The 15,565-nt window shown below is 41.2% G+C and overlaps 2 protein-coding genes across 5 annotated transcripts in view; one reads left to right on the top strand and one right to left on the bottom strand.

Annotated features, from left to right (window-relative positions):
* The first annotated feature begins 1,073 nt into the window (after positions 1–1,073).
* LOC143372050 (succinate dehydrogenase [ubiquinone] flavoprotein subunit, mitochondrial-like) lies at positions 1,074–3,573 on the top strand. 2 transcript variants are annotated; one of them, XM_076817881.1, is made up of 6 exons: positions 1,074–1,266; positions 1,514–1,740; positions 1,811–1,955; positions 2,034–2,338; positions 2,426–2,522; positions 2,634–3,573. In XM_076817881.1, the coding sequence occupies exons 1-5, from the start codon at positions 1,197–1,199 to the stop codon at positions 2,510–2,512; spliced, it is 834 nt and encodes a 277-aa protein (XP_076673996.1). In that variant the 5' UTR covers positions 1,074–1,196; the 3' UTR covers positions 2,513–2,522; positions 2,634–3,573. The 2 variants fall into 2 exon arrangements, with proteins under 2 accessions (XP_076673996.1, XP_076673995.1); XM_076817880.1 differs by having other exon boundaries at positions 2,426–3,573.
* A 111-nt stretch (positions 3,574–3,684) lies between these two features.
* The window catches only part of Pino (protein pinocchio), a 102,765-nt gene continuing 90,884 nt past the window's right edge, over positions 3,685–15,565 (bottom strand). For 2 of the 3 annotated variants that reach the window (XM_076817885.1, XM_076817886.1), the window contains exons 4-6: positions 11,397–11,528; positions 7,501–7,630; positions 3,685–6,505 (exon numbers count right to left, since the gene is read on the bottom strand). In XM_076817885.1, the coding sequence (XP_076674000.1) occupies positions 6,395–6,505; positions 7,501–7,630; positions 11,397–11,528 (373 nt within the window). In that variant the 3' untranslated portion in view covers positions 3,685–6,394. The remainder of the gene's footprint in view (positions 6,506–7,500; positions 7,631–11,396; positions 11,529–15,565) is intronic. The other variant, XR_013086192.1, reaches the window with a different exon arrangement.

Here is a 15,565-nt window from a genome sequence, read left to right as displayed (position 1 = left end):
ATCTAATCTTCCCTACCTTACGTCAGGATATTGAAGGTTCTGTTGTTAAGGCCTTACTTTTACTTTTAATTTCTCTATTCTAGTTATGGTATTTGGTAGATATTTTTGTATTTATTTATTACATTTGTACTTTGGTTATTTCACCACTAAACTTCGCGTGTGTACTCGTTAACGATCAAACCGGAAGCCCCCATCTTCAGTTTTACTATGAATCCACGTTGGCAGTCCTCCCGAGTAGGCGCCATCTCGTATCTACTACCTCAACTAAATTTGTCACGTGACTTGCTACGTATTATCGCCAATATGGCGGAACTCTTATTTGGGAATGTAGTCACGATTTTTTGTTTTTCGTTTTTATATGAGCAGATTTTGGCCTGGGAGAGGTCTCATTCGAAAGAAGAAGATTCAATGCGGAGCGCTCTGCTCACCGTTTGAGTCACAAAACTCTTTTAGTGACCTAAAAATGCTTGGATTCTGCGGGTATATTTTGTCGACTTTTGCTTTACTTTGGACACTGATATTATTACATATCAACACAATCTCGTTGAACCATGAGCAGAGCGCTCCGCATTGAATCTTCTTCTTTCGAATGAGACCTCTCCCAGACCAAAATCTGCTCATATAAGAACGAAAAACGAACAATCATGACTTTGTAACAGGAGAACATGCCGTCGAAAGAGATGGCACAAAGTAATGTCTCCGGAGAGCAAATGAAACAGCGAGAAGTGGCCAGGTCACGTGACGTGTCTACCCCCTTAAGCATTTGCTTAAGAATAAGTAGCGACTATGAATACCGGCCTATGTGTGTTAACGCTAGATGATCATAGCGTTCCGAGGTTTACAAATTAAATCGGAGGAGCACATGGAATTGCAAATACATACAACACTGTGTTTCTTCAAAGTGGGAATACAATAAAGCATACAATATTATAAAAACTTTTCTAGAAACGATGGGCATTTCACGAGTAAATATTTTAGTGCGAATGATGGTATTTTAGCAATGGATCAGAGTGGAATGAATTATCACTAGCCCCCGTACGAATGTTACATAACTTCTATCAATTTACCTACACGATTGAAAATTATTTTCCTGATTCAGAGGCGTTGGACCCGAAAAAGATCATATTTATTTGCAACTGCATCACTTGCCTCCCGAACAATTGGCAGCCAGATTACCTGGGATCTCAGAGACGGCAATGATATTTGCAGGAGTTGACGTGACTAGAGAACCTATTCCCGTAATACCCACGGTGCATTATAACATGGGTATGTGATTTTGTTTCGACATTAAAAAAAAATTTTATACTGAATTCTTATACCGTGGGAGGGAGGGGATAAGAAATCTCCAAAATTACCCTTACGTATTTTAAGGACGGCCCCTTAATGTACCCCAAAATGATTGGCACTATAGCACAGCAAACTTTAGAACGAATAATAAATAATAACGACAAAGAAGATATATAATCCACCAAATATCAATGCAGCGCTACTACGTGACAATTTGATCCTACAGGAGGAGTACCTACGAATTACAAGGGCCAGGTTCTAACAAGGCAGAACAACGAAGATAAAGTCGTGCCCGGACTCTACGCTTGCGGGGAATCCGCCTCTGCATCTGTCCACGGCGCCAACCGCCTCGGTGCAAACTCCTTGTTAGATTTAGTCGTGTTTGGGCGCGCGTGCGCCAAGACAATAGCGGCAGAGAATAAGCCGGCAGAATCTATCGGGCCTCTTCGACCTGTAGGTATTACCATCCACCACAATAGGTTACATAACATAGAAGCTGCTAAAAGCGATCCAATTTTTTTAGAACGCTGGAGAAGAGAGTGTGGCGAATTTGGATTGGGTGAGAAACGCGAAGGGTAACATTCCTACCGCGGACTTGAGATTGAGCATGCAGAAAACCATGCAGACGCACGCGGCTGTGTTTAGAACGGCCGAGACATTGAAAGATGGTAAACCCTTGATGAACGCTTGTGTTCAACTTGACTATGAAGCACGCATGTTTGTAAATTAATTCCGAATTCTACTAGGATGCCAGAAGATGTCTGCCCTTTACAAGAAACTGGACGACGTCAAAGTATCGGACAAATCCATGATATGGAACTCTGACCTGGTGGAGACCCTCGAGTTACAAAATCTGATGGTCAACGCGATGCAGACAATAGTGGCGGCCGAGAACAGGAAGGAAAGTCGCGGGGCACACGCGCGCGAGGATTTCAAAGACAGAAACGATGAGTTGGACTACAGCAAACCAGTAGAGAAGCAGCAACCAAAACCATTGGACCAACACTGGCGAAAGCACACCCTGACGAAACTGAACGTAAGAACGGGAGAAGTACGTACCACTGCTAACAAATCGCCCGGTATGCAAAGCGCCGCGGCCGTCTCTACGATTCTACAAAATAAAAATTACGTTTTCCAGGTGTCCATCGACTACAGACCGGTGATAGACAACACCCTAGATAAAAGTGAATGCGCGACGGTTCCACCTGCGATTCGTTCCTATTAGATTTCTCCAAGTAAATATAATTTAGCTCGCCCTAGCCTCCCACTAAGTTTTGCCCTCTTACCACCGCATACTTAATTCGAATCTGGCCACTTGTGCGACTGTCTCGAATTCTTTTGTACAGGAGGGAGCGACGGAACCGAACAGAACGAAGTTACCGACCTAACACTACGATGCAGCAACTTATTTATTACGCACGTGAACCACGTCGTGCACCAAAGTTTAATTCTTGTCAAATACCCTTGCGCGCGTCCGCGGGCAAGATTAGTTGTCCTTGTAGGATAATGGTGCTGAGATCGTCTTCATTATTTTAAAGAAGAGTCCCCGTTCGACTTCTTAGCGAACCAGTGCTACCTTTATGTAAACTAATAGTAAAAATGTTAGCGCGATTCAGGCAGCGAGTAATTCTCACGCACAGATCTTTTAAGGAGGAAAGTTCTCCCTACCTCTGTAAGCGACACGCCCAGTATTTCTGTTCATAATTCTCAGCCAACGGTCTCGTTTCTCAACGAGCCACTTTACGAACCAGCGCGCGCGCGATAATCGCTAACGGACTGTATTTAATGCAAGGAATATCTTATACGATAAATCGCGAGCTAGTACTCCCTAAAAGGTTGTGCAGCAAGGTTTTATTGCGGCTCAATACTTAAACGTTGACAGGCTAACACGGAAACAGCGTTCATCAAGAGCTAGGCTTTGGTATACGTTGGGATGAAAGCCACTCGGTACTGGATTCCCTCGATGAAAATTTCTCGTCCCTGGTATTAACAGCTCGTGCAGAAGTCTCGGTACTTACTCCTTAAGAATCACTGTAACGTCGTTTTGTACTTTCGCTGGCCGATAAGCCTGTTTCTACGTTACCTGTTAAACTTGCGCATTAATAATTTATCGTACCGCGTTATTTAATAAAATGTTGCAAGTGAATAATCTCGAAGCAGAGGTACATGCACGGAACTGTGTACTTTGGAGTAATTCATTCGTGTGCTCATGCTGAGCGGCATGACAAAAGTGTACATAAGATTGTCAATAAAAAAAAGCATTCGTACAGCCTTTTATTCAGAAAAGATTATTTGTCTGCAAAATACCCCGCAAGCGTGTAGGATCTTACAATTCATGTTCGCGTAGTTCTCTGTGTGGGTGTGCATTCTCTCTTCGTTTATAAAGAACACACTGGATTTTCAGCGGATATCATTTATTAAACCCATAACTTTAATGTTCTGGTCATAAATAAGAATTTTACGGATTAAATAAAAATTGCTACCAAACGTATTTTCTAAAGCATTAAATTAAAGCTCGCCGTCGAGCTAATACTTCAGAAAATGTTACGAATTATACAAGATTAATTTAAATGAGCGTGAATTTGATGAACATGTTCTCACATACGAAACGTTGCACCATCAAAGAATACAGGATATGTTCAAACGAATGTCGCGCACGAATGTACAAATTGTTCACGACACAACTAATACAAACGCCTGATCATCGGTTTAAAAAGAAGGTATTAAAAATTCGAAAACTTATTGGCACCAACATAAATGCGTCTTTTTAAATAATATCTCTTGAATGAGCTGCGTACACCTGTTACTTCGTTTTTTTATGCCAGAACCGAGTGGAAATATATTAATCGAAAGTAGTAAATGACGGGTTGCGAATTTTACGATTTCTCACAGACGAATTTACGATCGCCTTTACGATTGTTCGTAATTTTTAATTTCCTTACAGCAGATGCAGTATTATTAATTTACAAAAAAAAATTCAATTCACATTTACTAGCTCCTACTCCTTATTTCACCCAGTTCTGCTTCCTAGGCTAATTTCTTGTCTCTTGGCACTTAGCACCAACTTTTCGAAATGCAAACGCAGAACAAAGACGTATCTCGCGTTCAGCGAGCTCACAGATGTCCCGTAGCGTTATCAAACGAATTTCTAATCGCGTCACACGTGGGTACAGTTCGACCGTATATGTACATTTAAAAAGCTCGCCTTTTACAATCCGATTTAGATTAGATTCTAGACAAATGAATTCCTCTGCTAGCGCGATACGTCTTGTTTCGCTACGAAAAACACTCTTGCTGCGAATCTCGCCTAATCAGTCTAAATACTCGATCGCAATGGAAAATTTAGTTTCTAATTTTGATTCGATAATCATTCCCATCGTATCAATAAATACGCATGATATTCTTTGAGACGTTGCTAATTCTTTCTCGAATCCTAATCTTTTGAAATTCATGTTCGTACTAGTGGCAGAACATTTCGATCGGAAGTTCCAATTACACCATAAATTGGCGACCTGGCAAGAGAAGCTCGTTCTCCCCCGCAAATCGAAATTGCTGTTTCCCCTTTTAACCGCGTAAAATGTTACTTAAAACTTGAACGTTGTTGTGCATTTCTTCGAGACGAAAGTTACATCGCTAAAAGTAAATCTAAAATGTGATTTCTCATTACACGCTAAACACGAACGGGACCCCATTACAGATCCACAATACGCAGTGACGTCAGCGGTGGTATTCGGGGGCGGGTTTTCTCGCGCGTGCGCGGCGATTTTAGCATCGGTATAGTACAAGTTTCGATAAAATGGGGTACCTTGATCACCCTGCTGCTTTCCCGCCAATAACACTACACCTATTATATATATATATATATATAAGTGTTTGTATGGATTTAGCTTTCGCTGATACCACAGTATTTTACTTCCTTTTTCCTCCCACTTTTTATCCTTTGCGTCTTGTTTTGTTATCTGAAATTTATTTATTTGCTTCGTTTGATCGCTTATATTTGTAACACTACACCTATTAGTCGCGCCCCGACATAGATACGGTACTGTAAATTTCGCGCATGCGCGAGAAAACCGGTCCCCAATACCATCACTGAGTGACGCACGCTTCTGAAGCTACATATCACGCTCTAAAACAGTCAAACCGTTTCTCGCAAGTATTCCCTCCGCTACTTTTTGTCAAAACGCGGGACCGATTCATGCCGATGAAAGCGTATACGGATACATTTACACGATTCAGATAATTCCTCCAATCGACGAATGTTAGAAAACATTTTCCAAGTGTTCTACTAACCCAGTATCAACGGAACTCGGCTGTAACCTGAATTATAACCGCGCAAGAATTTCTCGAAGGATCGTACAGTTCTACAAAACTTCCTCGCGATATCTATTCTAAGCGCAGAGCCGCGCTGCTCTCGATTCAATTAACGCCTCCCGTGGAATCGTTCTACAGACCGGGGACTGCGTGCGTAGGTGCGCTACAGAGATTTTGTACACTCCAAACGAAAACGTAACTCGAAATTTACAATATACAAGGGCATCCACCCGCGTTGCATCGATGTTCCTTCGATTGCGATCTGTCGAGAAGCCGTTGGCCAGCTGCGAGGCACTCGCAGCGGATGCTTCTGCGATCTAATCGGGATGGCCACGACGGGGACGAACGGTGACGTTGTCGTCTTGGTTCTTGAAAAAGATTCCGCCGAGCGACCGGTCCGTTTTATTTTCGTCTTCTTTCCAATGGCGATGCATCATCGAAGTGGATGCCGTGGGGAAATAATGGTTTCATTGTGGGCCCATCGTCCATCTCTCATCCTCTCATCCTCTCTCTCTCTCTCATCTCTCTCTCTCTCTCTCTCTCTCTCTCTCTCTCTCTCTCTCTCTCTCTCTCTCTCTCTCTCTCTCTCTCTCTCTCTCTCTCTCTCTCTCTCTCTCTCTCTCTCTCTTCCTCAGGAACATAATGCGCATCATCTTTGCAACCAGAATCCACATTCACACGTTTTTCCGACTCGCACGATGGTGGTGGGTGACACTATATGGATGGTGATGGATTAAGTCTTGTGCATGGTTGACGGTACACGACGTCTCTCTATGCATTCGTCGTCGGGCACCGTTCACGAGGTGGCTCGTAGCTTCTCCAGCGCCGGCACCAGCGACTCCTCGAGGGAGGGGCCGCAACTAAGACCGCACTCGCCGATCCATCTCGCTTTGCCACTGGCGTGGGACTGAAATAAATACAGAAAATGGCGCTCTAAGTCTCGGTGTACCGAATGCATTTTTATTTCATTAGGTACTTAGACAGTTGGCTGTAATATATATATCGAGAGAATATCCACGGGTAATTTACAGCGCAGCGATGCTCGGTAAGCAGTCTACTTTTTAGCATTTCCTACTGTCGGTATCTTTTAACCACAGAGCGCGATACACGTGTGTGTGGGGGGGCCCTAAGGCCTCGTTCACATTGGTCAAGTTGTATTTCAAGGCAAGTAGCGTTGAAAGAAACTTCGCTTGAAACTTGGAAGGATATTTCCAGTGAAATAAATAACAGGTTCACATCGGTAAAGTAGTTTCAAGCGACTTGAAGCCAAGTTACTCGACTAATGTGAACGAGGCTTAATTCAGAGTGCCGATACATAGGTATGTAAGAGATGTTTGAAGATAAGGGGCCAGTTAATTTGTAATTATCAGTAATGTCTTTCTGCATGTATACTACTTCTTTCTGCGCGTTTATTACTTTCTATAGATGCTAATTTGTCTGCTGCCCTCCTAATTATCGATTAAACAAAGAGATTATGCGGGGAGCTCTATTATTGTAAAGTGACATTAAGTGTTATCGATTACTTCGCATGGCCGACTTCGCTCAATCTTATCGCGAAACAAGACAGTAGAAAATGCGACCTTCGCAGTAATATGGGGGACATTGTAAATGTCATTCGAGAAATCGATAAGCGCAAACTGTTGGCACTACGGGCTGGATCGTGTGGAATACTACAGTCGCAGATTCAAACTAATTTCGGTCCTTTAAATAGATATCGAACATTGAACGTTCAATGGTTAAAATAGATTTATATATATTTTATTTGCACGTCGAGGCGAAAGGCTCGCGGTTCTCGGGCAGGAAGTAGGGTGCCATTAACCGTGAGTCGATCGAGGAGGTCTTCACGGTGTTTACACGGGTGTAGCCGCGGTTAACGGAAAAAAAAAAAATAGATATATCTACCATGGTAAGGTCGCGTTTCCACGCGGTATGGCAACGTCCGTCGCAGAGTGGGCACGGCCGCTGAAGGGAATAACCACCGCACTCGCTGCAGTCGAGAGATACGTGTTCTTCGCTCCACGAAACCCCACATCTGTAAATAGAAACGAGGAACAATGAAATACTTTTCACATTAAACAGAGCTAGTAAATTAGGAGTAAGTAACGCTAGGTAGTAAGACAATGTGGAAATGTAATTATGTAAGTGTGAAACAGGTGTATAAGAATATACTGTAAGATTCATTTGAAAAGTGAAATACACTACTCGAGAAAAACAATCGCGCATTCTGGGTTTGCTATATTTTTAGCGATGGCAATGCGGTTAGCTTGCACACAGGTACAACCCTCGAACGCTCTGCCTTTATAATTACAAGCCCACGATGTGGAAGTAATTATAAAGCCGATAGGTTATGGAAATGTCTTAAGTTCATCCACAGTCAGTGCACTGCTGTTTCACGCGAGCTTTCAAACGCTGTGGCGTTTCTTGCAGAAGCGTATGGAATGTAGCACAATAGTAATTGCACTTCTGTTGCTTGTTTTGTATCATTTTAGGTGGACTGCAAATATTCCACGGGTCCCATTATTTTACACTTCTCAAAGGCACTTTTATAGCTACCAGATGATTGCAACTAGTTAATAATATTAGTGTACTGGAGTGCACTGGGCTGAATTTTAATAAACAATTGAGACGAGGAAATAATTTAAAGGCTGCTATTTCACCAGCTTTGTAATTTGATTGGTCAGAAATATCTCTGGATGCGCATGGGCGTTTTTTTTAGACTTATTGTGATCTGTTTAAAGAGTATCCATGCTCGTGTCGTGGATCACTGATCACCAACGGTGGTTTCTAATTAATCAGCCGATCAGGCTTTTAAAAGGGCACCTATCCGCAGAAGTTTTTTACCTGCGTAACTGTTTAATCGCTATTAAAATATTCAGCTCGATGTTTAGGGGAAATAAATTTCATCTCCGTCAATCTTTAAGTAAAGAAATGCTAAAATTTTCACGACTGTAAAAGTACACCGTATAAGTATTGTTTTAGATCTGAAGCTATGAAGAATTCAAAGCTACTGCTATCGAGTATTTTTTTTTTTTCAATGTAAAATTTTCATCATATTTTTGAAGTCCTACAGAAAAGTTGTATTTCGACTACGTGTAAATAATAATCGCTATGGGCCTGTTAATTAAGATATGTTAACTATCTACCATTACAATTTATGGATTAATTTTAAAAGTTGGCCAGTCTAGTTACATGATCGGTAAAGCGTTAATGCACGTTGCAAGCAATTAGGAAGAAATTCCAATTCGAGCTGGAGGACTTGGAGTTCTAAGATTTCTCGCCTATTTTCATTTGCACGCAATGAATGACGCAGAATGAGAGCCTATTGAAGCAACGAACCCCTGGAGAACAACGGAGAGTTCGAACCGGATTTCACCGCTTAATATATGACCGGCGTCCAACGAGAATTTAATCTGTTAAACGAAGATGACGAGTTAACTTGTCACGAGGATTTTAACCCTTAACAGCAAACAATAAATCTAGCGAACTGTATTAAACAATCTCTCCGTAAAACTCCTTCAAAATATTTAACCCTCTTTCCAACCCTCGAAAGACGGACCATGGGGTCGTTCCTGACGCACACCGAAATCTCGTATAAACACTTTTCGGAATAAGCTTTGAGGTCCAATTAAGTATTTTATTTTCATAAAGCTTATAATAACAATTAGACACCCATCTCTGAATACAGTACTTTTATACTTGATACTGTAGTGTGCTATTTAATTTAATTTTAACCACCAAGTTGTCTGTGTACTAAAGGATTTTACCCGTTGATTTCAATAATACTAATAATAATTGAAATTACACTTATCGCTCTATGAAAAGATTTAGCGTAGGCTTCACGTCTGCGTCTCGATTAGGGAATTCAATGACGTTATCGTAATCTCGGGATCCCGGCTGTTTTTTTATTCTAAAACTCCCGGGATTCCGGCTGTTTTTTGGATTCTAAAGCTCCCGGGATCCCGGCTGTTTTTTTGATTCTAAAACTCCCGGGATTCCGGCTGTTTTTTGGATTCTAAAACTCCCGGGATCTCGGTTGTTTTTTAGATTCTAAAACTCCCGGGATCCCGGCTGTTTTTTTTATTCTAAAACTCCCGGGATTCCGGCTATTTTTTTTTATTCTAAAACTCCCGGGATTCCGGCTGTTTTTTGGATTCTAAAACTCCCGGGATTCCGGCTGTTTTTTGGATTCTAAAACTCCCGGGATCCCGGCTGTTTTTTTATTCTAAAACTCCCGGGATTCCGGCTGTTTTTTGGATTCTAAAACTCCCGGGATTCCGGCTGTTTTTTGGATTCTAAAACTCCCGGGATCTCAGCTGCTTTTTGGATTCTAAAACTCTCGGGATCCTAGCTGCTTTTTGGATTCTAAAACTCCCGAAATCCCAGCTGCTTTTTGGATTCTAAAACCCCCGGGATTTGGTATATCAAGTTATAACTTATCCTGAGAATTTTCAAAAACATAAATTACTTTATGAACCGAAAAATATAAAAATGGAGTCCAAAAAACAGCCGTGATCCCGGGATTGAATTCCCTAGTCTCGAGTGACCCACTTCCGTCACCCGAGGGTTAAATAAACCTACACACACCTTTTGTCGAGTGATTCCACTTGACGCGCCATTTTCTTTATCTTTAGAATACAATACGAAGGAGATTATAAAGACAAGGATATTTGAAATTAAATTGTGCATTTCGAGTGTGCATTTGAAAATGACTGAAAAATTAAATTTAAAAGAAAAAGTACCTCGCTGAACAGGTTCAATCATTGTAGGTAATGTACCACATCGCGTCCCATTCCAACGGGCGACGACACCCGGTCGGGTTCAAGTTTGCGCAATACGCGAGGACTCGTTCCCATGATCCGCGGTTATGCATGCACGAAGAGAGGCAAAGAGCAAGCGGCTCAATCAGCCGGGACCAATGACAGAAATCGCGCGGGATTGCACGGCGATTAGAAGTCACCAGGCCAAGCGGACGGTGTAATTATTGGCCTGTTTAAAAATTATGTAAGGAAGGTCTGCCTGCAGGGGTTAATTGCTTTCGACAGCGTCTATTGAGATGGCTGTAACTTTTATCTAGGTTTCATAAGACCCGTGAAAAACTGCGCTCCTGACGTAACAGATAAGAAAATGCCTAATAAGCTTCGTGCATGTGTACGTGCATGTACAGTCAGTTTTACCATTGCGACAGACTATCGTAAACGATTCCTTTCTATTTCAATTCATGGTACTCGAGTTTTGGGTAAGGTTCGTGGCTTAACATCTTGCTATCTTTAATTCGTGTTTAGATTTAATTCAAAGGGACTGTTTAATATTATATGGCACTCGAAAGGCAACCAAACGTTTCAAAGTTGTCTCTTTCCTTTTCTCGCTGGTTCTACTGTTATAACATCTATGCTTAACCCTTTAGTGCCGGCACCTACTGAGATCCTATCGAAGAAAAAATCTCCCGTTTCCTTGTGGTTAAAAATGCTCCAAATTTTTATGTAACCATTTTTCTTTTCTTTTCGCAGAGGCTAAAATGCGCGAAGCAAATGAATACAGGGCTCAGGTAGGTCCAGCTTTTTTCAATGAATAAAACCACCCCCAAACATGTGCTACTTAATCCGTTGCAAACTCCGAAACAGCGAAGAAAGGGAATGTATCATACATGACACGTTTGGCGCTTGAAGGGTCAATTATAGCAAGTGTAATTCTGCAGAAGAAATGTTACCAAACCTTTTGAGACACTTGAAACTAGCTCGCCTGACACAGCAGACTGGCGAGTCAGGGGCGATGGGAGAAAGGAGTGCTGTGAAACTCACGTGAAGCAAGAGTTCAGCTGAGCACGGAGTTCCTCGATGGTAAGGATCGTGTCCTGGTACTGAGGATGGGATCCTTGGAGGCCATCGTCCACGCTCCCGCACGAACTGTGGCAGGACAAAGAGATGTTGCTCCTGTAAACAACGAACAGACGAATACATTAATTTTTTTGTGCCTCAACATTCTCAAGGCTCCAGATGTTCGACTTAACTGTGACATCAATGGACTAATGAGAAATATTCCATCCACTTTCTTAAGGCAGACGTGCATGCTAGTTTCGTTGCATTCAAAATGGGCAGACAATTAAATTTACGTAATAGCAATTATTTTAAAAATCATCCGATTTAATTATATATTGCAGAGAAAACGATTGTTAAATGGATTAGTGGTTCTTCGTTTCTTGGTGACGCAACCACTTTTATCTTGCAATTTCATTAAATTATTCCTAGCGTTTTCTAATTAGCTGCACGAATTGTAATGAATATTAAGGAATATTATGAACAAGCTTATTGCGCTTTATTATTTACTCTAGCTTCGTTATAGCTACCTAGAAATTGCGAAAATGCATAGACAATGCAGTGGGATAAGAAAGTTACTAACAGGTTTATTAGAATCCTTTTACTTTGCTTCGAGGTGAAGAATATACGTGCCGAGTTTCTGCGATGACACTTGTTTTACTGAATTCGAAAGCAACAATGCTGGTAATACTATCGTGTAATAAAATTTATAAAAAAAAAATACGGTAACATTGAAACCAATTGTGTTATTATAATATAATATTCTAAGTTTCTTTCATGGATATCTTCATAAACCCAAAACGATACTTTCACACTAGTCGCAATGAAAAGTTTCCCCAAAAATGTTTCTGAAGCGGGAACAAAACACAATGGCAGGTAGTTTCTTTTAATACGACGCACAAAGTGCGTGTAAGATTTACATAACAAGGAAAAAGTTCGTGCCTGAAAGTTTTTCCGTAAAAGATAAAAGTAATCGGCTCTTCGCAGAACTGTTCAAACACTGAACAATATTGTTCGCTGGTACGAAATTTGAATTTAAATTAGCTTTCGCGGAATCAGGAGGAAAACTGGAGGAACAAAGCGTAGAGAAGGTAAAGCAAGGAACCAATAACTGTTTCGAAACCCCTTCACATCATTTACCGCAGAACATTCATTTAACTTAGATTAAGGGGTTCTTTTGGGGATTTTCCATTAGGAATTATCGCGTTATTTTTAAATAAAAAAATATTTGTTTACTTCTTCAAATACATATTAATATAGCCTGAAAGTTTCAAAGAGATTGCACGTATAGTTTCCTTGCAAAAAATTCCCAAAAAGCACTAAAAGGACTTTCCCCTTAATTGCCGAAACATTGAGAAATCTTGTAATGGACAAAAATAATAAAGACACGACTGTCGTTAATATGATTCACAATATTATTTCTGAAGAAGGTGGCAAGCATTTGGCCTCATATTTTTGCCCCAAAATTTCCACTAATCTTTACACACTGTTTTAATTAAAAATGTAAATCGAAGCCTGATACTGATTCCGGAAAATTCCAGGGAGAATCGTTTGTTCGGCAATCGATAGGAGAGGACCTTATCAAAATCTTCAGCCAGCAATCGGCCGAGTGACTGGAGATAAGTCAGAGGCGCAGTCCCTTCTGAATGAAGAGACTGTCGAGAAGGTCGGATCTGAGTGAGGAGGGGGCTAGCCTTGAACAGTTTGGAGCGTTCAACCCGGAAGAAATCCAGATTGAACTTATTCCTTTTTACACCTCTTTTTTAAACGACCGTTACTTAACATTTACGAGCAACCGTTCGTAACCGTCGGCAATCGGTACATCTATTTACATAAAAAGATGTTACATAATGTGTGCACGGAATGAATTCAAATTGAGAAACGATCGGTGACGAATCGGGGTGTCTTTTGATGATATCTTCGCGTTAAAATTTTTTTTATACATTATTTTTTTATAAATTCTTTTTTTTATAAATTCTTTTTTTATAAATTCTTTTTTTTATAAATTCTTTTTTTTACCTTGGGGAAATCTTGAAAAGGCACCTCGACTCCCCCAGAGGGGAATTGGCGCCAGGGTAGTTGTGGGATTCTCACCCACTAAAACCCCACGGCCACTATGAAATTTTTAATGATTTACTGTAAATATCCCTATTATTAAGGCCCATTGGCAGAAACTCTCGGACACCTATTTACTTATTTTCGACATACATCCATCGTGCCAAGGCTCATCAAAATCGATGTCTACCACATGGCGTCCTCCCCGTGTAAGTATCCAATTTTTTTGAAATTGGCAAATCTAAAGGTCCCCTTGTCAGCGCAGAGTGGCCATTTCCTGTTTTTAACCGGTATATAAAATCTTCAAGGTTCTCTTACGGCGGTATTTGAATTTTACAACCCTTTTTGATTCGACAACCCTGCAGTCTCAGTTGCCACTAACAAAATATGCTACAAATCAGAAAATAACGATAAATGGACATTCCCATTTTCCCCTCGAATGCCTCAGTTTCTTGAGTGACTGGTTGCAGGAAATTTTTGCCACTTACGAAAGTGATTCCCACAAAAACAATTCTCGACACCTGATTCGCCCCCACGTAATCAACTTCCTCGTTGAACTCGAGTGGAAGAAGATAATCGAGTCGACCACTTCCTGTGCTATAAACTGGAACAACTGGCCACTGAATAATCCATAAACGCTAAAAGTATGGAAAGCTTTAAAGACATTCGCGCCCTGGTGACGCCAGGCATGAAAATCAGCAAGTGCCAACGTCACTCGATGAGGAGCGATTCAGTCGCAATAAGCAAGAAAAGAGGTAAAAAGAAACCGTGGTTATCGTGGCCATTAAATCGCGAGCCAGTCGATAGCGATCGACATCAGCCACAGCTGAATTCCTCCGATGGCTTATCAGGATATTTCGATTGTCATTTTAGATGGCGATCAGGGACCAATTTTCACGTGACGCCCTGTGGGCATTAGGGGAAGGGCGAAGCGAAAAAAAGGGCAGCCTGCTAACAAGGGAGCACCGCGAACCCGGACTCACCGATTGGAACGCAGCTTTGCGGGTTTTCAGAGGGACTCGAAACAAGAACAACGGTCTGTTTCATTTGGGCCCTATCACCCCTTTAAGGCGGTGAAAACTAACCTCGAAGTCAAATTGGCACTTCCACTTTTTCGCGTGTAACTCTGAAAGTACAACAGACAGAAAGAAATGTTTCGAACGAAAGTTTAACGGTGCAATAAACCCTACAAACTTGCGTCAACGAAATTTGGAAAAAAGTTTTTTTCGTCAGTTATATATATGTTTTTTAACTCTTTTCAAAATTTTGTTGACGGAAGTTTGTAGCGTTTGTTGTACCATCAAATGTAGTCAGTATATTAGATTAGCTTGTCCTTAATCGTGGGTTTTTAATTTCCGTTGGATAGTTGTTATTTTACAGATAGAAAATGATGAAACATGAGCGCGATTCTGTGGTGAAAATCGATACTTTTGCTACGAGAAGTTGCCATTTTGTAGCAAATTAATATCTTGGGATAATAAACGATTAAGGACAAGATAATCCAATATACTAACTAAATTCCCGCGAATTTTTTATTTCAGATGAACCAGGTCAGAATCAGAATGTTCACCGCGGACTACTGACAAAAAAATCGCTGCCGAGAGATCGCTAATATTTTTTTATTATTTATGTATATTTTCCATCGCAAAAATTACCACAAGTAGTTTAACATGTACACTTTCGAATACATAAAGGTTTATTTTAAAAAAAAGTCTTCGAGTGTTTTAAAAAAAATCCCGAAAATACTTGTGTTTTCAGACCTTGCAGGTAGGCATAACCTCTTAAAGGGCGATAGGGGGCCAAATACAAGACACCGTTGTTCCTGTTTCGAGTCGCTCTAAAAACCCGCGAAGCCGCGTCCCAATCGGTGAGCCCGGGTTCGCGGTGCTCCCTTGTAACTACGTACGCGCCACTTTTATATTACGCGCGCGCACGTGGTCAGTCTATGCAGAGATATGGAAATCAGGAAGGAAAACGTTCCTTTCACGTGGCGATACCGTGGACGAGCACTTAATAAATGGTTAATGCAGGCATCGCGCGCGCATGAAAGGATGACGCGCGGATCTCGGAAGCAGTGAACCAGGCTGACCTGTCTTTTT

This window comes from Andrena cerasifolii, chromosome 8 (genome assembly GCF_050908995.1).
Source record: "Andrena cerasifolii isolate SP2316 chromosome 8, iyAndCera1_principal, whole genome shotgun sequence".
In the NCBI taxonomy this organism is placed as follows: Eukaryota; Metazoa; Arthropoda; class Insecta; order Hymenoptera; family Andrenidae; genus Andrena; species Andrena cerasifolii.
Note: the sequence above shows the minus strand (reverse complement) of the source record. Positions and strands in the feature narration are given on the sequence as shown.